The 24,465-nt window shown below is 46.2% G+C and overlaps 1 protein-coding gene across 1 annotated transcript in view; it reads right to left on the bottom strand.

Annotated features, from left to right (window-relative positions):
• LOC144820069 (vomeronasal type-2 receptor 1-like) overlaps nt 1-24,465 on the bottom strand; it is a 201,618-nt gene that overhangs the window by 108,007 nt on the left and 69,146 nt on the right. Inside the window, exon 2 of the mRNA XM_078677722.1 lies at nt 11,479-11,770. Within this exon, the coding sequence (XP_078533848.1) occupies nt 11,479-11,736 (258 nt within the window). The 5' untranslated portion in view covers nt 11,737-11,770. The remainder of the gene's footprint in view (nt 1-11,478; nt 11,771-24,465) is intronic.

Genomic DNA, 24,465 nt, shown 5'->3' with positions numbered 1-24,465 from the left:
GAGGACGGCGGGAATCGGGACGAAGTCTCTGGAGTCTGCTGGACGGTAAGTTAAGTTTACTTAACTTATTTATATTTGTATTAATGACTTATTTGTGTATTGTGTTAATGTGTTTCCAAACCCCTCCCGCCTCCCCTCTCAACCCCTCAGGTCGTCGCGACCAAAGCTGGTGCCGCCATTGGTGGGAAATTTGCACCCAGGGCCCCCGCAGGTGTGCTTGATTGATAGATGCCCCTGCCTGTTTTTCTCTGTGGTGTCATAGACCCTCTATTACAGGTTCCTCGAAACTGCAAAGTGCCCATCACTTGCGCAGTTTCTTGTCTTGTTTGATCTGTTGGAGGGCTTTGTCAGCCACCGGACTGAACAAGTATTTCCCATTAAAGGCCATGTTACTCACTGATACCAGTACCTTTGGCTTGAAAGCTGACACTGAGCCAGGTGTGTAATCCTCCTTTGTATTGCACATGTGCAAACCTGTCTGCTTCGGTGTCAGCTGTATTGTCCGCCAATTTGAGGAAGGTGTTTGCAATGGTATTGCCATTCAGAATCACTGCCTTTGTCCTATTCTGCGATTGTTTGGGAGGTGCTGCATCATCGGTTTGATCTCCTCCCACTGTTGATGGCCATAGATATTGAGGAGTGCGCTGGCATTAGTGATCCTCCACTTGGTCGCTGCCCTTTTTCCCGTCTGTGGGTTTGCCTGTGGACGTGGGGTTCTCGGCGTCTCCGTGACTGTGGAGACTATTAGTGAATCAGCCTCTACGTAGTGCCTGATGAACAACTGATCTTATGTCAAGTGTTTAAGTGTATTTTCGATACGAGGGGTGATAGCCGCTGAGGAAGCAGACTCTCGAAAAGCCTCCTTTCTCTGGTACAATATACTTGGCAGCAACAGGAGAATAAAGGTTCTTTTTCGGGCTCGGTGTAATCACCTTTAGAAGGAAGCACAACCCTGTCTCCTCTTCTTCGCGATATACTCCATATTTTGTTGCCTGTGGCAACCAAATATGGAGTATATGGAGGGTGCGCTATCCATGTGTGCGGTGAGGCATACCTTCAAATTTGTATGCTGGGTCCAAATGACAGGTGTACCTGATTTTTTACGCCCCTGCTCCTGGCCAAGATGGCCATGACTTCCTGCTGAAGAAGCACAAGATCGTCTGATTGTATACTCCTGTTCTGCCTTACATCCATTTATTCCTCAACGTGGGTCTGGTTTCAAAAGGACAAAAAATGTGGCTTGAATGGATAAATATCCATTCTTTTTAACTTTGCATACGCTTGGCAGCCTGCTCTCTCATCATTGAAGAAATACGTTTTTCTCTCGTTTTAGAAATTCCACAGAGGGGAGCAGCCGTCCAGTGAATTATGACTATAATAGTACGATGCTATATTACGGCTTTACCGTATCCGGTTACTGCAAATTTCAAACCACTTCGTGCTGCATCACAGCTTCTGCCATATGTTACCATGACGACATCACCCGCTCGTCTTTTCTAGAATTCATTATTGCATAGGATTGCACATCAAGATTTCGGCTTATCCTGCCGTTTCGCAACCCCACACCCCGATTAGGACCGGTTTGGAATTATCACCGGTCCCCCGATACTGCGCCATAGAGATGCTTTCAGCCCTGAAGAGTCACGGGTAACTGCCCCTCTGACGAAACACATGTCGGCAGGTTTTCTCTTTGGATCTCCTCTTGAAGGAGGACCACAACCACTTATAAAACCTTAAACTTTAACAAATGTTTTGTCGATCTTGTTTTCTTACCCCTGTTCTTGCATTTTAAAGGACCTTGTTACTTACACAGTTATTATCTTCACGTGTACTCTGGACCTTGCATTCACAATTTATAGGGTGGTTTTTTGAGCCACTCTTTCTCAGGGGTTTTGGGTTTCCCTTGACCAAGCAGCACCGTTCCTACTTCAGCATCCTTTGTCTACTTTCACCGTTACCTGATGTACGCCATATACTTCTGAATACTAAAACCCCTCTCAGAAATTTTAGCCCCTTTGGACTATTTGCAGCACCCACCTGTCCGAAGTCATAATGCACCAGTAGGGGAGATGATGGCATATTCTGCCGCCCACTGGTGTTTGAATGGGCCTGAAAGGTCATACTAGGAAGAATGTGAAGTGGATGCTGCGGGGGTGGAGGTGGACTGACCTGCCCGCTGGCCCCCAGAACCGCCTCGGCGGTTCCCACATCCTCTGCAGGCCTAAAATGAAAGTGTTGGGACACCCCTTCCGTGGCCACGAAAGGAGCGAGAAGTAGAAGGCAGAGGAGGCCGAGTGGCCGAGAGGCCTAAGGACGTAGCCGTAGCCCATGAGTCCTTTAGGCGCTCCAACGCACTATCTGCTTTGTTGCCAAAAAGGCGAATGCCATCAAAGGGCATGTCCATCAAAGTGTTCTGGACTTCGCCGAGAAGCCAGTTGTTCTCTGCAGGCGTGGTGCCAAAGCGCCACCGTCATGGAAATCGTCCTGTCTAGCAAGTTGGCGGACAGTTGGGCAGCACCTGCGCCACTGTGTCCCACACAGAGTGGGAGTAACGGCCCAAGAGGCATGCGGTGTTCACCGACCGCAGCCCTAAGCTGGCAGATGAAAACAGCTTCTTGCCCAAGCTGTTCTAGCTTCTTGGATTCCCTATCTGGGGGTGCGGAAGGGAATGTGCTCTGGGATGCAGAGGCTTGATCAACCAAACTCTCCGGGGTGGGGTGTTGAGAGAGAAAGAGGGGGTCCATAGGAGCCCCTGTGTTGGGCCTGGACCAAGTGCCCAAAAGAGCATCAGACAGTGCATCATTAAAAGGCAGCAAGGGCTGGGAATTGGTTGTCGCCGGTTGAAGTACTTCTGTCAGGAGGTTAGTCCTGACGGCCACTGTAGGGCGTTCGAGGTGGGGAGCCTTGGCCGCCCTATGCAATACCACTGAGTAACTTGCTCCCTCCTCCGTAGCCATGGAAGGATGAGACATCATGCCCAGGTCAGGCAAGGTGTCTAGACCACTGGCATCTCCCAAATACTCTGCCCAGTCCGGATCATCACCACACTGTTGTGTGAGAGGGTCCTCAGACCCCTCCCAGTCCTCCCCTTCCTCCAAAGTCTCTGAAACAGCCTGCAAATAAGAAGGACCGACATAGGGGTAGAAAGGCCCCATCGGCGTCGGAATCGGCGTCGCGTCCGGTTCAGGGCTGAAACTGGGGACAACGTCTGCAGTAGAACCGGACGACATCAGAGATGGTGCCGGAGGCGGGGTCAACACCGGTGGATGTGTTATCAGGCAACCGGTGTCGCCCGGGATCCGAGCCCGGATCCAGGGGGGTCCTGCGGCACCGGGGAAGAAGCCGATGGCGGCACCGGGGCCAAAGCCACCGACGTCGGAAGGACAGGACCCCCAGTCGGGCAGCAAGAAATTCTTGCACCTGTGCAGGTGTCCTCGACGGACGCGGAAAGAGTGGGTAGGTCAGCGGCGATGTCGCAGGCTCTGCCGGAGCCACGGGTCTGGCACCACCCACACCCTCAGCCGCTCTCCACGACAGGCAAGGGGAAGTCAAAGAGCGAAGGCGCTTCTACTTCTTCTTGAAATGCTTTGACTTACCTGACCCCAAGTGGAAGGCTTAGGAACGATGGTGACGGTTCCGCGTTCGCGCCCTCGACCTCCGAGGGGACTGGAAACTTGAGCGGCGCGGAGCCGACTGCCTGACTTCCAGCAACATTCGGGACCGCTCCCGCAAAGTCTTTGACGCCATGGCCCGGGAGTCGGGTCACGACTTGGAGTCATGGTCGTGCCCTTAGGCAGTAGAGACACACGTGGTGCGGGTCCATCGCTGAAATCATGCGGTGACAGTCCCTGCCGTTCTTGAAGCCAGGTATCCCTATGACACCAGGAGTCAATCGTAAGAAATGAGGTAAAAGGCCTCAAACACTGAGTCAAAAAGTAACTGGGCGTATTTGCTCTTCCCGGATCTGCGCTTGCTGGCGCAGAAAAAGAAAGAACTGACGTCAGCGCGAGTGGGTGCGTCTAAGTAGCTCCAGCAACGTCATCCCGTGGCGCAGGGGTAATGCTGATGAAAACTTTCAGATCCAATCTGATGCCTGCGATAAATTCTAAGGTAAGGAATCTATCACTACCTGTTTCTTTCAGGTACACACAGATATATATATCTTTAATCATCATAGGACACTGTTTTCACAGATCCTATAACCTTTTAACATTGAAGGTTAGAGTTATGAAGTTTGTTTGACCTGCCAAACTCTGGGGTTGCGCTTTATTTTGTACATACACAACTTTATTAATCGGGATAATCGTTACCTTGTGTTCTGTAAACAATCATATAAAAAAGTTGAATAATTAGGGTAGTAGGAACTTCCTTTTTCTAATACTAAAAATTCAACAGCCGTTATGTGATTCAGCTTTAAGGGCTTGTATTTCCCATAATATTATTAAGTATAGACCTTGTGTCAGGTGAGGATATTCTTCAAGGGAAAACTCAGTTTCCTAGCATGCCCTGTTTCAGAAGGCCCCTGCACCGTCCGATGACGTCAACCACACAGTCCTACGGGTACTTAGAGTCCCAAGCCACAAACTCCGGCACTCGGGGATGTGCAGGGTGAGATACGCAGGTACTCCAATAGTGTCTGGACGTTGACAAAGTAAGTCGGGGATGGGTGGAGTTGCATGTGTTTTTTTCAGTCACGAAGGGGGTAAAATTAGAGGGCCGCCACACTGCAACGATGTTTTAACTGCATAAAGGCGGCGGTCACGTGCTTCATCCGCCCCCTAGTTTGTAAGAAGTACATCAATCACAAGTGAATGCCAGCAAAGATCTCCCACACACCGAGCGATATATAAACCGAGAATCACACGGGGAAAGGGAATGAGCATGGAACAAAAAAGAGTTGAAAGAAGGAGTGCCAGATACCTTCCTTTCATAACCATCTAAAAAAACATTAATAGTTCAGAGTATTAAAGAGGTGATGGAGTGTTGTACCTGACTGTTCGCCTGATAACTCAGACCAGACTGTGCCTCTTTTAACACGGGATCGATATACTCTGTTTTCCATATAGAGTGTGACTATAAGGCAGCATCAACCGCCTGATCCGCGCGTTGCAAAATAGTAAAACGCAGTAGGTAAACATGAGAAGCCAAAAATACCAGACTCCACTGGCATGAGTATGGTACATATTTATATCCAGGTTTGATATTTGTATTTAGTACAACTGGCATGGAAAGAAGTATAGAAAGTATCTGAATTAATATAACCAATATAGTTCATAAAAAACTATTTTATTGTGTCTTGTAATAATATGGTATTTTAGAATTGCACGGAGATCACCACTATTTAGATATAGTCTTGAGGGAATTTGCTCACGTTGTTACACAATATAGGATAATTGTAGTATTATGACACCAAAACCAAGTGTATAGAATGGAGAAATCACGGTGGTAGCAGCCTGTCTTGATTTGAGCCAAGTATAACATCCCCCTATGTTGCTTTTTCTTCCCTTTTCTTAGCAAAACTACTGGGAAACAGAAAATACAGGTGAGCGCATTAGGCATCATTATTATGCATGGAATGCATGCTTTTTTTTAGAGCAGGGATACTTAGTAGTAGGTATTCAGTCCTGAAGAAGGACCCAGACCCATGTGGGCTCACAGTGTGGACCGAAACATGTCGGAACTTTAAAGGGGGTATAACTGAACCAATACATTCAGAGAAACCCCATTTGTTTTACGATTTTATCACATACCCCAGGTACCCACCTAACTAACATATCGTTTGGGTATACCTGAAGGTATTTTTGACATCACTCATCTGGTTCCTTGCTTGGCCAGCTTTTGCCCTATATAAGAACTCCAATAACAACTTTTGGTTGAGTCCGCCTAGGTAGTACCATCTTACCTGGGTTTGGAAAGACGCCTACGATGAAGCACGTCATAAGTGAGTGAAGAGTTTTCTCGAATATCTTTGGATACCCTATGGCCAGGAGATCAATTATAGGGAGAGCAATAAACCCTTGCAGGACTGCTTTCACTATTCATTCCTCTTTATCTGGTAGTCTTGATATCCCTAGGGATATATAGACAGCAGCAGTTGCTTATATGTGATGCGATTGTACCCGGGAGATTTCAACTGACCTACTTTTCTCTCACTCTCTACAGTGAATAAGAAAAAGTGTGCTACTACTGCCTTAATGCATAGCTCCATCTATGTTCCACAATTGCTAAGTACAAAATAAAAAAGATTCATCAAGCTAAAATTCATCAAAAGTAATTATTAACATTTTGAAATTCTCAATTACTACTTTTGCCAGTAATCAGATACTGCAATTTCCAGAAAATCATCAGAAAAAACTAAAGAAAACCCTGGAATAGCACAAGAGAAAAGACAGAAATCCCAACCCCATCAATATAAGCCTACAAACTTTATAATTAGGCATGCATGACCCTTTGAAATTTGAATAGTAAAAGAAAAAGTGCCAGAATTTTTATTAATAACATTTCTTTGAACAAATCAGTAGAATCAAAAGAATACTACTTTAAACATATTTTATAAATGAAGAACACGTATCTTAATTAATCAATAATAATGTTTCTATAACTGCCGATGAATATCTACAAATGTGGAACAATTCACAGACAACCAACCACGGAAAGAACAGGGCAATACCAAAGAAATTAAACTACATTTCAAGAAAGTCTGCATCGTAAAAAAGGGTAAAAAAAAATGAACAGCATTTAAGCAGTAAATAATACTACATCTAAAGCAGATTTATTTACTGTTACTTTTCTTGCTCATTTCATTTTTAACAATAGCGAAAAAAATGGAGGACATGACATTTGCCTCATACAACATGTCAAAGGGGGATCAAGTGTTACAACATATGTCATACTCACTGAACAAAGAGCTTTTTGTAAGTTTGTCAATTATTTTAATTCTCACAACAGGAACAGAACAGTTACTGTGGAAGCTTTCTTAAAACACCCTCAGAACATACCACTCTGACTCTGAAACTCTAATAAGTGTAACATAAATATTAGCAAAGATCAAGGTACTAGCCAGACAAAAAGAAGGAAGGGCCCGGGACCCCAGCTCTGGGCCCCCAACAAGTGAGGACAAAGGAGGAATGCCATCATGTCCCCACATCAGCATTGGCCTTGCCCCATCTCCCTGTGCCCTCGACTGGAGGGGGATGGCTGCCATCGCAGAAGAACGCACCCCGACTCACATGGAGCTGGATAGGAGAAGACGGATGATGTCTCCCACTCTATCTGATGGAGAAGACCTAGCGAGAGGGAGCCGGCTAGGGTCTGGGGAGCCTTAGGGTTTCCCATCAGTTCTCACTGCAACACTCACCTTTAGGGGTTTCCCAAATCAAACAAAAATATAAGTAGGTGCACTGCATGAGATCATGTGCCAAAAAGGAAAAGCAGCTGCCCCAACTCCAGCGAGAGAGCTGCTCATTACTTATTAACTGCTTCCTGGCTGGGAGAATCATCAGCATATATCTGTGCTGCTCGTGGTGGTACCAAAATGGGCAGGGGCATCACCAAAATTCAGTAGAAAGTGTGGGGGCTACAGGAGTGCAGGAGTCCCCCCCTAAGAAGTTTTTAAAAAGTGACCCTACGTTTATTAGGTCAAATAAACTATGACACCCCAAGGCTGGATCTTCTGCTTTTCAGTTGGGAATGCAATGTTTAGAGTTTGTTATATCGCTACCATATATCATGTTTATTTTCAATGCCTTATCAATGTGTTATGTTCACAGTCATTTTTGACCAATGTTAAAATGTTTTATTGACATGAAGGTTGCATACATATATGATTATTGATTACAGTGACACGCTGATGATTTGTAACATGTGGTTTGTTTGCTTTTCAACGTGGTGCTCCTTTGATAAAGCCAATAGGCTTAACGTATATGCTTAGATGACCATTGATAAAGCCATGTAGGCCTGTTTTATTTGTAGTTATCCCCCCATGTGGTGATATCTATCTGGCATTGGTGGGTGTGAACTTTGATCTTTAAGGTCATGACCTAGTAGGGGTCAAATGTAATTTCATTGTGTCGCAAACGTAACTCAATTTGACTTATGTACGTACTTGTAAGCTAAAGTGTAGTATTTAGTTCTGGTTGTGTAATAAAGGTACTTTTCCTTTTCAAAAGAAAAAACACTGACTGGACAATCATTTAGTGAGTGTTGTTACTATATGACATCAAATGGTGATTACTTGCTGACCTGGCGGAGGAATTGCCATCATCCACAAGGACACCATCAGGCCCACCAACTCCGACGACCCACCTCATACGTCATGGAACAACTTGACTTCCACCTCCACACCAATGCCAATGTAACCGTTATAGGTACCCTCACCTACAGACCACCAGGACCCCGATCCCTCTTCTTCAACACCGATTCTAAAAACAGTGCCCCCCTCGCCTTGGAATCCAGACATTACTTCTTCCTCGGCGACCTCAACTTCCACCTCGAAGACCCCTCAGACTCCAACTCAGTCACCCTACTGGACTCCATGGGCAACCTGGGCCTCAAACAGATCATCACCAACCCCACGCGTATCGCCAGTCCCACTTTGACCCCATCTTCACGTCCAGCGACAAGATCCAGTCCAGTCACTCAACTGAGCTCACCGGGACGGACCACAGCATTGTCCATGTAACGCGACAGGCCACCGTAAGCCCGCCCCCTCCCGTCTGCCGAAGCTGGAACACCATTTCCGAATCCCAATGGATGACCACCCTCAACACCACTGCCTCCACACATCCGACAATGTCAATCAAGCCGCTGCCCACCTATCTGAATGGATCACCGCTAGGGCCGACTCCATTGCACCCATCCAAACCCTCAGCAACAGAAAAAACAACAAGCACACCAACTTGTTCACCCCTGAACTCAAAGCAGAAAAACACAAATGCAAACCTCTGAAGAGATACGAGCGCACTAGCAGAGACCCAGGCGACCACATAGCTTTCAAGACGGCCATCAAATCATACCACCCAGCCATCAGAGAAGCAAAGAAAGCAGCATTCGCCATCGGCCTCCAGTCCACCAACCTCCCCAAGGAACTATTCCACACCATCAGAGAATTCTCCTCCCCAGACGCTGTTGAAAACACCATCGCGCTCTGCCAGCCCCTCTTCAACTTACTTGCCGACTTCTTCCACACCAAGATTGCCAACAGCTACAAAAATTTCGAACATCAACCGCCGCAGCCAGACCTCCCACTTCTTCCCACCAACCTCCATCTCTACCTCCTGACCGACTGGACACGTCTCCACACTGAAACCACAACATTCATCATGTCCTCCATCCAAGCTGGAGCTCTAAATGACGCATGTCCCCATCACGCCTTTAACCTTGGACACAAAGAAATCAGAGCCCTGCTCGGCAGTATCATCAACTTGGCGTTCAGCTCCACCTTCTTCCCGGCTAATGGAAGTATGCTGAAGCCAAACCCCTTCTGAAGAAATGCACAGTGGATCTATCCAACCTCAAGAACTACCACCACATTTCGCTCCTCCCCTTCCCAGCCAAGGTACTGGAGAAAGCCGTCAAACGCCAACTCACAGACTGCCTGGAATCCAATCACCTGCTCGACCCCTCCCAATCCAACTTCCACTTGAACTACAGTACATAAATCACCCTTATAGCCACCACAGTCGAGGTCAGAGCCATCCTTGACTACGGCAAGTCAGCAGCCCTGATCCTCCTTGACTTGTCAGCGGCCTTCAACAAAGTCTTCACCACCCACTTATCCAAAGACTTTACCACATCAGCATCTATGGCAATGCCCTCAAGCTGCTTTCTCACCGTGAAGTCAGATCTTCTTACAACTAGTGAAAACAAGCTTATTCGTTTGGTCCTCCACCTCCCTACCAGCACACCTCTAATCACTATGTTTTTAGACGCTGCTTTAAAAAGAGTGGAGGACCTAGCTAGACTTAGACCCCTATTACATTGGGTAAGACTCTGGACGACTGAGGATCTGAGGCCATATCGGAAGGATGTAGAGGAACTGTTGACCCTAGATATCCGTCTTACATTCCCTTGGTTTAAATATATACGATATTAGCTTAACAAGTTGGATCTCGGCCACTTCTGGACTGACCCTGGTTCACTGGTAACCGCATCCAAACTACAATTGAAAGCCTGTTACTGGGAGTTCATTCAGGCAAACCTCAACAGCTCCTCTACTCATGGAAGGCTGACACAACTTTTCTCCACCAAGGTAACACCCAGCTATGAGGTCTTGCTCGACCTACCACTTAAGTAACTATCAAAATTACTTTACTTAAAATTCTGTATGACACACTTGAACTAAGATTGTTTATGACCTCGCGGATTGCTAGTGGGAGGATTTCTAGTACATCTACATGCACCTTATGCTCCAAGCTACAGAATGAAACAATACACCATGCGATGTTCTTCTGTCAAGCATATAAAAAACCAAGAGGGTAGTGGATATGATCCATATGCAAATATCTTAGTGTTAGAAGGTATCTGAAGGTGTGAAGAGTAGCAGCACACCCACTTACATTGTTTTTACAGTAAGCAGGTATGTATTCTCAGTCACCATTATAAGGAAAGGGAATGGTCTTACATTTTAACTTGGTGGCCCTTTTAACTTAATTTTAAACTGTAAAAAACTGGGATTTGCCATGAAAGCCTTTGCCTTGCAGGAACCCAGGAACTAAGACAATTAGTGTTCCTTTAAAATGACTGCGACATACGAATAAGTATATCAGACACAATATCTGACCCCTACACTTTCCATGCACAAGATGTATTTTGTTCTAAGCTATACAGGTTTCTAGCCTAGAGAGTTTTAACAACTGCCTTATGATGATTTTAATAAAAAATTGATCTTATCGATAAAAACATTTGCCTGTTCTACTTATGTAATTACAATAATGGTATGTCTTTTATATTTCCATGTTTTATGGAACAATCTTCCGAAATAAACAAATTGACAGCTAGGCACACCTTTTTGGTGCAAGCCTAGGTTTCCAAGTCTTTGTAAATCTGTGTTTACATAAAAAATCATGGGTAGATGCATGGGAACACACATGTTCCACATGTTCCACCCATGTAACGTGTGCCACACACAAAGGAATTCAAAGCCACTGAACTAGCTTTATGTGGATTAGTAAAAGGCAAAAATGATTTTGCATTGGGATTGCACCACAAAAAAGACGCAACCCTGAGGCAAAATCATAGTAAATCTGGGCTGTAGAATTTAACAACCACTGAACACCAGTCATTTGACTTCAATGATGCCATAAATCTACTTTATGGTATGCAGAGATTTAGACCATCTTAATTTTGGTTTATTCTTGCATATTTATTATAAAGATCATGCTGCACAGACAACACAACGATGCAACAAAATCTCCCAAAAAACAATTAAGTAGAAAACCAAGAAAATGTTTACTCTTTCAAGTTCTCTAACATCTGTACCTCAGGAACGCTGTAGCGGTCTAGTATCGAAGACATTGCGATGGAATTCAAAGATGTACCACCACCGATAATGCCAAGCAGAGTGGGCAGAGGCTGGCATAAGAAGTTTGGGATCAGCTTCTCCATTCCAGTGAGGATAGAAAGAACTCCTTCCACAGCTTTCTTTTGAAACAGACAGGAGTTGTAGATCTTCAAAGCTAAGGTGATGTTTGGAAGCAGATCTGGGTTCTCGTTGACCTCAAAGGCAGCAAACATCATGCCCAGCGCGTCCCTGTAGTAGCGTATCTGAAAACTAACAAAGGCTTAAAGTCAGCAGTCGGGTGGGAGGGTAGCCATGGCCAATGAGAATAGTGATGAAACATGAACAGAGCAAGTACATATCGAGTAATATACATAATTAGAAATGAGTAGGAGAAATAAAAAGAAAGGAAAATGTACAAAGTGGTAGGTTAGAGAAAGGGGTCAGTAGAGCAGAGTAGAGACGGTTCAGGGGGAGTTGAAGATAATGCTAAGGAAGAGGGTGAGAAGGGGGCGGGTCAGATGAAGGGGGGAGAATGTTGGGAGACAGAGGGAGAGTGATAGAAGGGTGATGAGGGAGTTCAAGATCAATGAGAAAAATTAAGAGCCCCAGTATTTATTGAGGAGAAGTGCCTTGAGCCTCTTTTTGAAGAGAGGATAGGAGGGGTTGCAGCGGAGGTCTTTGGGTAGTGCATTCCAGATAGTGGGTGCATTACCAGAGAATGCACGAGATTGGGTCTTTTTGCATTTAAGTTTGGGAGGGATAAGGACAAGGGAGTTTGTACTTCTCAGTGATCTAGTGCTCCCTGCTTTTTGTAGTTTGACAGGTAAGAGGGGGTGTCTTGGTGAAGAGCTTTATGGTTAATGCATGCAAAAGAAGAACTGCCGAGCCCTCGAGAAAGTGTGGAGAAGGGAACCAACAATGGACAACATGGCTACCCTCAAGCTCGCCACCCGGAAACACCACCAACTGATCCGCACCACCAAGAAAAATACATACAAGGACCGGCTCGACAACAACGCACACAACTGCAAGGAACTCTTCAGCATCGTAAAAGAGCTCTCCAACCCCAACGCCGGAAACAACGACATCACCCCGTCGCAAGACCTCTGCAACTCCCTCGCCTCCTTCTTCCACAACAAGATCGCGGACATACACAACAGCTTCAGCATCCAACCGACGCACGCCACGACCACAGCAACGCCACCCACCACCACTCTCCGCGCCTGGACTACGATCAGCACCGAAGACACCATCCGCACAATGAACTCCATCCACTCCGGATCCCCAACCGACCCCTGCCCTCACCACGTCTTCAACAAGGCCGACGTGGTCATCGCACCCCACCTGCGGGACATTATCAACACCTCCTTCGACACCGCCACCTTCCCGGAGAGCTGGAAGCACGCAGAACTCAGCGCTCTACTCAAGAAACCTACAGCGGACCCCACCGAACTCAAGAACTACCGTCCCATCTCGCTCCTCCCGTTCCCGGCCAAAGTCATCGAAAAGACCGTCAACAAACAGCTGGCCGCCTTCCTCGAGACAAATGGATCCCTCGACCCCTCACAGTCTGGCTTCCGAGCCAACCACAGCACCGAGACCGCCCTCATCACTGCCACCGATGACATCCGAACCCTGATGGACAACGGAGAAACAGCGGCCCTCATCCTCCTAGACCTCTCCGCGGCATTCGACACTGTCTGCCACCGCACCCTAGTGCAGCGCCTCGGCAACATCGGAATCCAGGAGAAGGCACTGGAATGGATCACCTCTTTCCTCGACGGAAGAACACAGAGAGTCCGCCTACCACCGTACAAGGCAGAGGCCACCAAAGTCATCTGCGGCGTCCCCCAAGGATCCTCGCTGAGTCCCACCCTCTTCAACGTCTACATGAGCCCCCTCGCGGCCATCGCACGCAAACACAACCTCAACATAATCTCCTACGCTGACGACACCCAGCTGATCCTCTCCCTGACCAACGACCCCGCCGCCGCCAGAACCAACCTGCACGAAGGGATGAGAGATGTAGCCGAGTGGATGACAACCAGCCGCCTGAAACTGAACGCAGACAAGACGGAGGTCCTCATCCTGGGCTCCTCGCCCTCCGCCTGGGACGACTCCTGGTGGCCCCCCGCCCTGGGCTCCGCACCCAAACCGACGGACCACGCACGCAACCTGGGCTTCATCCTGGACTCCTCCCTCTCCATGACCAGACAAGTCAACGCCGTCTCCTCATCATGCTTCAACATCCTACGCATGCTAAGGAAGATCTTCTGGTGGATCCCCACCGAGACCAGGAAGACCGTCACCCAGGCCCTCGTCACCAGCCGACTGGACTACGGCAACGCTCTCTACGCCGGAACCACCGCCAAGCTCCAGAAGAGACTCCAGCGGATCCAGAACGCCTCAGCCAGACTCATCCTCGACCTCCCACGAAACAGCCACATCTCCGGACATCTGAGAGACCTGCACTGGCTCCCCGTCAAGAAAAGAATCACCTTCCGTTTCCTCACCCACGCACACAAAGCCCTACATGACCAAGGCCCGAGCTACCTCAACAACCGAATCAACTTCTACGCTCCCAAGCGCCACCTCAGATCAACCAGCCACGCCCTCGCCGCCGTCCCCCGCATCCGAAGAGCAACAACAGGAGGAAGGTCCTTCTCCTACCTGGCCGCCAAGACCTGGAACTCCCTCCCGACTGACCTGCGCCTGACCCAAGACCACCTCGCCTTCAGGAAGAAGCTCAAGACCTGGCTGTTCGAGCAGTAACGGCACCCCCCCTCCTAGCGCCTTGAGACCCTACGGGTGAGTAGTGCGCTCTATAAATGTCTTGATTGATTGATTGATTGAATCTTGTAGGTTGAGCGACCTTCGATAGGGAGCCAGTTCAGGTTTTTGAGGACAGGGGAAATGTGGTTGAATTTGCGACAGTCAGAAATAAGTCTAGTGACTATGTTGAGGACAGATTTAATTGGTGCCAGGTGGATTTTGGGGGTGCCTGCCAGAGTGGCGTTCCCATAGTCAATCCTGGATAGGACAAGGGATTGTACGACGATTTTGAAGTCATCTGCTGGAATTAAAGGTTTCACTTTTTTGAGGTGGTGTAGGGTGGAGAGAGCGCTTCTTGCTGTATTTTTGATGTGGGGTATGAGAGTAAGTTTCTGATCAATGCTGATACCCAGGGATTTGACCGTATTGGAGGTGGAGAGGGCGCAATTAAGGGCTGTGATGTCTTTCATCCAGAGTTGAATGGGAAGGGAGTTGAGTTTAGGGATGAAAAGGATAATTTAGTTTTTTTAGGATTGAGTTTGAGATGATTAAGGTGGAACCAGGCTTGGACTTTCAACAGAGTGTCATTCTGGTGAAGGATGTCATTGTGGGATTTAATCTTGTAGTATAGTTGGGTATCATCGGCGTATAGGTGGTAGTTTATTTTGGCTTGTTTGAGAATGAGAGTGAGGGGTTCCATGAAGAGGTTAAAGAGGGTTGGAGAGAGGATAGACCCTTGGGGGACTCCGAGAGCGACAGGTTGAGGTTTAGAAAGGCAGTGACTGAGTTTAATTTGTTGGGATCTGTTATGGAGGAAGGAGGTGAACCATTGGAGTACAATGTCTTTAAAACCAAAGGGAAATTTTTGTGTGTTCAACAGGGTGGGATGGTGTACCGTATCAAATGCCGCCGAGAGATCCAGGAGGATTAGTAGGGAGGATTCGCCCTTGTCAAGAGAGCAATGAATGTCATCGGTAATATTGAGCATGGCTGTTTCTGTGCTGCATTCCTTTCTAAACCCAGATTGGAAGATGTCAAGTAGGTTGAAGGAGGAGATATGGTTGTCTAGCTGTGACAGAACACATTTTTCAAGGGCTTTAGAGAGGAAGGGAAGGTTAGAGATAGGGCGTAGATTGATCAGATCATTGGAGTCGGCAGTGGGTTTTTTTAGAATAGGGGAGATTCGACCTAGTTGAAGGGAGGCAGGAAAGCAGCCAGAAGAAAGAGAGGAGTTGATGATAGTGGTCCATATTGGGGCAATGGTGTATTTGAGTTCTTGAACTACGTGGGCGGGGAGGGGGTCTTTAGAATGTGAGGACGGTTTGAGTTTGGAGATGATGTTGATGATAGTGGTTTCAGAGGTTGGATTAAATACACTCCATGAAGCGTTATTTTTAGGAAGGGAAAGGGTAGAGGAAGCATCCTGCAGGGTGAGAGAAGGGCGGGGTTGAGTGGGGTCGGGGTGCGGGGGGTCGGAGGATATGGGTGAATATGGAGAGCTGGGGAAGGAGAGTTGGATGGGGAAGTTGATCGGTGAGATGAGAGAGGGAGGGGGAAGGAGGTGAACTGGGTATATTAGGTAGGGTGGGTTGGGTGGAAAGAGGTTGGAGAGAGAGAAGAGGGGAAGAGAAGGATAGTTCAATGGAGTTAACTTTGTTCGAAAAGAAACTGGCAATTTCTTCGCATCTATCGACAGAGGCTGCAAGTTTAGGAGGGCCAGAGGAGGTTTGTTTTTTAACAATGTTAAACAGTTCTCTGGGACGGTTTCTGGCCTGGTCAAGTTGAGACCGGAGGAAGGTGGCTTTTTCATTAAAGATATGCTTTTTGTAATATGTTCGATTGGATCTCAGTAGGGCAACGTTTTCAGAGGAGGAGTGATTCCTTCAGGCGCGTCCTGATTGTCTGAGGGTCCGTCTTTCATTATTGAACTCGGCTTTGAACCAGGACCTGGGAGGGATGTTTTTTTAGTTTAATGGGAGCAATTAAGTCAAGAGCGTCAAGAATGGAATTGTTATAATGATCCGTGAGATCATTGGTGCTAAAAGGGGGGGGGATTAGGCGAGTTTTGATTGCCGGTTCCAGTTCGTCAGGAGGGATGAGGTGAAGGTTACGAGTCGGTTTCATGGGAAGAGTGCTGATAGGGGCGGGGGGAGTGGTGGGGCAGTTCAGGGTGAAGAGGATGAGGTGGTGATCAGACCAATCAACAGGTGTTATATTCAAGAGAGAGGCCATATCCTTGTTCGTCAGGATAGCATCTAGGGTGGCACCTTTGATGTGAGAGGGGGCTAGGCAGAGTTGGGTCAGGTTAGTGATGTCACGGTTTTCATTAAAAAGGGAGAACGCAGGGTCATCTTTTTTGTTCCAATTGATGTTGTAGTCACCCAGGAAGAGATTTTTGGGGTGAGAGATTGAAGCTTGAATAATAAGATCAGTCATCTCTTCAGTGAAGGGGAGGCAATTTCCTGGGGGGTGGTAGATGGTGTGTAGCCAAGTGGTTGGAAAGCCAGGAAAAGAGAGGTCAGCGCAGAGGCATTCAAAAGACGAAGGGTCTTGGAGTAGGACAGGGGATATGTCGAGTTTCTCCTAAAAGATAAGGGCAAGGCCTCCTCCTGGTTGTTTGATTCTGTCCTTCCTGATAATAGAAAAGCCTGGAGGGATAAGCAGGTCGAGGATAGGGGTGGAGTGTGCGGTGAGCCAGGTTTCAGTAAGCAAGGCGATGTCAATGTTTTCACTGAGAATGGTTTCAGAAATCTCAGTTACGTGGCAGGAGGTGGATCTACAGTTTATCAACATGCAGCGAAGGGGAGAAGGGACCCGAGGAGGGTAGGGTCGACAGCGGGGGATAGATCTAAGTAGTTGGGGGGGTCTAGGGGATGTCGGTTGCGGGGGGACTCTGTTCGTGTTTAAGAGAACATGTATTGTGGATGAGCAGGGGATGGTAGGCGAGGATGGATAAGGGGAGTCAGGGGAGTTAAGACGAGAGTTGGTTCCCAAAATTAAGTTACGAGTATCACGATGAGGCAGAGAGGAAGTGTTGCAGTTGCTGGGTGGGGTGCTTAAGGGGTAATCGTTATGCTTAGCACAGGTTGTGAATTTACAGGGGAGGAGAGGGGTGTCGGAAAAGGTCCATACAAAAGGAGGTTTGTTAGGGGGTGATTTGAGAAGAGTGTCATCTTGTGTCGGAGCGGTGTGATTTGACGTCATCGAGGTGTGGTCGGAGACAGACGGGTGAGTTTTAAGGAGGAGATTGATATCAATTCTGAGTGAGGAGAGTTCTAAGACGAGGGAGGAAAGTAAAAGTTCGACTTTAAGGAGTGACTGGGATGGAATTGAGGCGTAAATTAAAGAGATTGGTGGGGTATGGGTTATCAGGGTGGGGGGAAGCATGAGGCGGAAGGGGGGTAAAGCATTTGGGGGGGATGGAATATAGTGGGGTGGTCGAACATTAATAGAGGTAGGGGATGTATCTGAAGTAGGCGTACGGGGGAATTCAATTTACTAAGGTTGTTAATGGAGGAGGTGGGTATATCTGAGGTCGGCATAAGATGACCAGTTTTTAGATGACCGATAGGTGAGTGAGGTGGAAGGTCAGTAAGGGGTGGAGTGCATGGAGAAAAGTGGGAAAAGGGGGTAACAGAGCAGGGTGCATGATGGGCGTCGATGGAGGAGGAGGTAGGGTGGTGAGGGAGGGCTTTGGGGTGGGGGGTGGGAGATGAGGCGCATCAAAGGGTGATGGAGAGTGGGGGTTCGTTGGAGGTAGGGCGTTAAGGGAGAGTGAAGTATTAGAAAAGGGGGCTGAAAGAGGGTAGTTAGGTGAAACTGGAGGAGTAGATGCGGGGTTGGATAAGGTTGAGGATGTGGAGGGAATGGTTGAGAGGAGATCGTCAGGTGGCGCGTGAGTGGATGTGCATAGTAAGTGAGGGGTTTGGGAGAGAGCCTGAGTAGGCGTGGTGGTATTAGTGGATATAGGTAAGCTCAGGGGAGCAAGAGGTGAGTCAGGGGCAGGGGTAGGGTAGAGGAGAGAGTGTTGTTAGGGAAGGGGGGTAGGAGGGGGTCAGTAGGCGATGCTGGGGGTGTGGTTAACGTGTTGGAGAGGGAGGAGGTAGCGGGTGTAGTAATCGGGAGGAGATCGACAAGTGGTGAGTGAATGGCCACGAATTGGAAATTAGAGTTTAGGGAGGAGGTCTGAGAAGGTGTGGAGGAATCAGGAGGTAAAGGCAATTTAGGGGGGGGGACAGGAGTTGAGGGTGGAGAAAGGTGGACAAGTAGATTGGAGGGCTGGGAGACATTCGAAGATAGTGAGAAAGTTAGGGACTGGATGACAATCGGGGATTGGGAGATGTTAGGGGATAGGGGAACAGGGCTGTCGTAGCAGTTCGGGGGTGGTTGAGGGAAGTCAACATGCTTGAGGGTGGGGGAGAGTGTGCTGGGGGGGATCGATGTGGGAGGAGTGGTGGGGGATCGTTATTTGAGATATTGAAAGGGATGTGGGAGGTCGGGAGTTGGTGAGAGGGGTCGATGCGGTTGGGTGTAGGAGAGGGGGATGGCGTATCAGGGGTAGGAGAGAGGGAGGTGGGAGTGATGATGGGAGAGGAAGGGGCTGTAAATTGGGTGGGGATGGGGGACGGGGGGCCGGGACAGATTGTGAGAGGGATTGTGATAGAGAGTTGAGTGGAGCTCAAAGATGAGTAGGTGTTTTTCAGAGGATTGGATAAGAATTTTTCCGGATATGAAGATGGAGATATCGATATCACCCAGAGAGGAAGGTGAGGTAGACGTGGAGAGTTTCACCCCGTATTGGATATGTCGGGAATTGGTGATAGGGATGTGACGGAGGAAAAGGCTTTTCCATTTAGAAGTGCGTTTTGTGTAGAAGATGTAGTTGGTGATGATGGAGTAGTTTAGGGTATTATGATGGAGTGTAGCACCATATCATATCAGTACCATGTCACTCTGAACAACACAGCACTTTCAGACCGACTGACTACTTTGCTTCACACTCCCCCACAGAGGTTACAGTGCTCCTACCCTCCTTTCCAACTTTTTTCATCCTTTTTTCCCTTTACTCGCTTTATCCTAATCACAAAAAGGTGGCCAACACTTCCTAGTTGCAGCCACTCGCACCGCTCGCAGCCAATCAGCAGCAAGCTTGTGCTCGTAACGCCTCAGCCAATCAGATGGCAGAATTCCCAAATATCGAAATCTGTAAATTTCGATATTTCTCAAAAACTACAGAACGGATATACACCAAATAAACAAAAGCGTGCTTTCTAGGCCAAGACCCTTCTCCCTGACAAATTTGTTCACCCGTTCGACCTGTAGCCTTGTCTAAAGTTTCCTATGGAAAATAACATGGAGAAAACACGTTTTAGGACCCACCTTTTTTCCAAGCCCCCCCTTGATGAATCACCCCCAGACGTTCTACATAGGAGCTGATATGAACAAAGAATTAGTCTGGAAAAGGTCATAAAGATTCATCAAATGACGCCAAAATTATAAGCAAAACAATAAATGCTCTTCCCATCGGTCCTAACTATAACTACCTACTGGCGACCGGTAATATATATAAAACTCATGGGGCGCTCCGGTCAGCTCCTATCTTAAAAGTTTTGGGGTGATTTGGCAAGTGGGTCCGTGTAAAAAGGGTGATCCCAAAACGTGTTTTGTCCATGTTAATTCCCATAGGAAACTTTAGACACGGCTACAGCCCAAACTGCTGAACGGAATAACACCAAATTTGGCAAAAAGGTAGCCCTTGGTTCAGAAAGTGACCTTTTTGTTAAATGGTGTATGTCCGTTCAGTAGTGAGAAATTTGAAAAAGAGAAAATATTGATATCTGGGCGGAGCCTAACCACACATGTCATTGTGAGATCTGATTGGCTGTCAGCACTTCATCCTGGAATTGCTGGCAGCCATCTTGGGACCAATATACATGATAGTATCTCATTGAAATGGATTGTAGTGAATCGAAGATTTTGAGGGTTACCAAAAGGAGAACTATCAAGGGTGATAACAGACTTTAATTATATTAGAATTCATTTGTTGATGGTACCATACTAATTTCAGGAATTGTGGTGTGTTCTAAGGTGATTTTACCCTGTGAACTATCTTCTGCTGGGATATCATGCATCATGTTTGAAAGAAACTATTTTCACATGCTTGTCCCATAGAGGTTTGGAAGGTGCTTCAGAAGCTAAAATGAGAGCATATTTTCTGTAAATTCACATTATCTTTCTCAATCATGTGAGAATGAAGTCTGACATTCTCAGTAAAACATGTACATCCAGCAAGGGCAGAGACTGTCAGTTGATTACTTTGTGTTCTACTGCAGCTTCCCAGAGTGTTCTACACCACACAATAAATAAATCTTAACCAAAGAATACTATCTACACACAGCGGGAAGGGAAACCTACCTTCCACATCGAAGTACAGTGGGTAATGTTCTACAGTCATCTAGGAACTTAAGGGCCTAAGTAATTTTGCCGCATCAGTGTCCGGCGTGATAAAAGGACACCAACAGTTAGTGTACGGCACTCCAGTGAATGCGCGCAGAGTGACCTTCCCTCGCCACCGGAACCGGCCCTTAGGTTCCTTGACGACTGTGGGACATTACCCACTGTACTACGAATTGGGAGGTAGGTTTCCCTTCCCGCTGTTTGTAGATAGTATTCTTTTCTCTCGTCCTGATGAATTGCCCAAGATCCTTATGACAAACAAAGGCAAGAAACGGGTCGACCTATTGAGAGTAGGGCATATACATCTGGACACATAGCTCCTAGATATCCGCCGCTCACATATATTTTTAATGAGGCAGTTTACCTTAGAGAATAAAGTCAGTTCTAGAACTAACAGATTTTTTCCTTCACTTACACTACTTCTACACTACTAGGCCGCTCACCTCCACTGCACCAAATGCAGAAACAAAAGATCTCCGATAAAGAGCCCTATATTGGGTGTCCATTGGGCATTGCAACACCGGCCCGACGAGGAGCAGGCCCATATGATGAAGCATGACACCTAGCTGGCTGGGTGTGTGAGGGCCCTAGTTCCGAAGAGGTGCTTCCCCTTTACGCCTCCTTTTCCAGATTATACATCTTGACCCTGTCCACAGAACCTAGTATATTTCTGACTCTGTATATCTCCGCACCCTATAGGAACTGCATACCCTCTTGTTTGTACATTGTGTTGGGCACGTATGCTGGACCTGGAATAAAAGCCCTATCGTCCCTCCTCTTGTTAATAAGACCTATGCAGGCACATTTGAAATGGGACTTGCCCATGTGAAATGATCAATTGCTAAAGTTGTGTCACTTTTGTGACACCCAAGCAATGGTTCATTTTAGCGCCTACTGATACATCAGAAATACTGACGTATCTGTAACTCCTTGCGACATGATGTGTAAAACTGTAAATATGGCGCATCCAGCATGTCGTAAGGAGGGCGCAATGAAAAGTTACGCAAGCTGTTTTCATGCAGTGATGCATCACTTTTTACAAATGAGGCCCTTAGTCCTTACATACCTGTCTTTCCATGGTATGGATTCCAGGTAAATGATTGAACGTGTAAAACACTATTGTCTTATCAGGGATTTGAGATCGAATTACATAACTGTTAATATTTACTAGGTTTAAGCGGGTAAAGAAAGGCAGGCGTTTCTTTACCTTTCTGGCCAACAAAGTTTGTAATGATCTTCCTATTACTTTACATGACATTGCCAACGAGATGTGTTTCAAAACCTGTTTCTTCAGATGTGCTTTCATACTCTCATTGTGCCTTCCCCTACGTACTGCAGTGCTGAGACACCCATTGTTGGGAGCTCTTGTTCTTCATAAGTGACCTATTTATTTATTGTGAGGACAGAAACACTGAGGGGCATATTACCAAGCAATAGCGATAATTATCGCTATTGCTTGGTTAGAGAGAAAATTTTACCGCTGAGCTGTGGCGATTTTTACCGCAGATAAACCTTGGTATTACCAAGGTTTATCGCAAATGCGATAAAAAACGGCCGCAATGCATGAATATCGCTGAAAAGTCAGCGCTATTCATGCATTACCGAGCTAATGCTCTTAGCCATGTTATCCACCTCCCATTGGATAACATGGCTAAGAACTGCTCAGGGCAGGTGTTAGCTTTTGGAGATATTCGCGCTTAGCGCGAATATCTCCAAAAGTTGGTAATAGGAGATAGCGATGTTAGCGACTGTTTCCAGTCGCTAACATCTTGGCACGCCCACTTTGCATGTCATTAGTGATAAATATCACTGACATGCAAAGTGGGGCCCAAGATGGTCGCTATCTCCTACTAGCTGTCGCTAACTGGTGTTAGCGACAGCTAGGTAATAGGGAGATCATTTTATCTCCGCTTTCTTGGCTTTTAAAGCCAAAAATGCGGAGATAAACCCCCTTGATAATATGCCCCTGAATCCTAGGCTCTTCGGAGGTGTGTAAATTATCAGTCTACCCACTTCAGCGAAGGGCATTTCCCTCGAGGGACTTTATTGAAAGAAACGTCAGAGCATTACCTCTCTGCATCTGCAGCAGATGTAGAAATAAGAGAAAATATTAAACAGATAAAAGTGCTAGCTTCCACCTCCAGTGAGCCCTGTGGTTCAGTAATGAGAGTGGTTTTCAGAAATATCCCTGCAAATGTTGAACAAATGCCTGCTATTCAAAATTTAGAAAGTTATTAGCAGGAAAAAACAGGCGGGAAATGCAGTCCTTTACCCAACCGAAAACAGTTTGTGAAATTAACATACTCAAAGGAATTAACACACATATTTCCCTTTGGTCTTTATAACAAAAAAGTGAATTATAATATTTGTAATGTAAATAACACTGTAACTTTGGAAATTAGTGTGTTTAGGACGATGGATTAGACATTCTTCAAAATTTACACAATGCATGCTGAATTATTAACACTTCTATGCCTCCATTATATGTCTTTCTGCCAGTCAGTCTTCCACTTACACAGAATATTTGACGATGGAAAAGGAAAAAAAAACAATAACAAAAGTGAAATGAATAAACAACTTTAAATTAGTGATTTCAGTTAAAAACAAATATCTTGACAGTACATCGAGGGTTTATTTTTCATTCTTCACAGACAATTTGGTGCTATATGTCAAAAAAGATTTTTAGTACACTGGATTGCTTGAATGATGGCAAGTTGCAATTTATAATAAAATACATGGGGCCTTAGCTGTCCCCTCATGTCTTTTTTATATAGCAATAACACATCCATACTATTATCTAAACAATGAAGAAAATGTGGCTCCTTTACTGAACTAATTTTGAACAGACCGTGGATGGCCATCTAAACAGGTCATGTCCATGTTTCCAAATAAACTGGTGGAACTAATAGTCGATCAGTGTGAAAAGATCAAAGTGAGTTTAGAGGGATTGCATAACTCCTTCTCTAGCTCTATAGGGAAATCCCCACCCTAATCTGTACCATTTTAAGGAAATGTTGAAAAGGGACAACATTTACAGCAAATTAGGGAGCCCCAATCTTTTTCAGGTAATCTGTAGCCCAGGGTATCTAGAAACAAAACAAATAAATGTGAGGCTTTTAAAATTCAACTTAAAATGGTTAAGGAATTGACAACTTACAAAATAAATCCTATATATTACACTACTAATGTCCCATTACTACTTACAGCAAATACAACGTCTGTCCTAACAAGTGGCTGCTTAAACCCTCATTTAATACAACAATTTTTGTAATGCCATTTACATTACCATAAAACAAATGTGTCCTTTAATTTTTCTTATGGGAGCTGTCTTCTTTCTTTTGATTGACGGGGATATGCTACATTCCTTCCGCCATCTCACTTAAGATAAGCACAATTCATATTCCAAACTATAAAAAACCTGTTCCAGGAAAGCATGAGTAACATAAAGTGTACGTTCACCACGAAGGATATCTTGGCGCTGAATAGCACATGTTTACTGTTACCCTACTGAATGGGACTAATTTTTATCGACCACAGAGAGCGGAAAAGCTGAGAGGACCCACCAGGATTTAAACCTTTGCCCACGAGGTTAAACATAGGCCCCTAAAGTGGATGCATTAGTCCACAAAGCCACCAAATCCAGTAACATGAGTAAAAAGAAAAATAGCAGAAAAGTAATCAAACTAAAACCTGAAAGCAAAGTTAAAGAAACCTCTCCTAATGTATTAGTCTAAATA

The sequence above is a fragment of the Lissotriton helveticus genome, chromosome 2_1, assembly GCF_964261635.1.
Source record: "Lissotriton helveticus chromosome 2_1, aLisHel1.1, whole genome shotgun sequence".
Taxonomy (NCBI): Eukaryota; Metazoa; Chordata; class Amphibia; order Caudata; family Salamandridae; genus Lissotriton; species Lissotriton helveticus.
The sequence above is the reverse complement of the archived record's forward strand: the minus strand, read 5'-3'. Positions and strand labels throughout refer to the sequence as shown.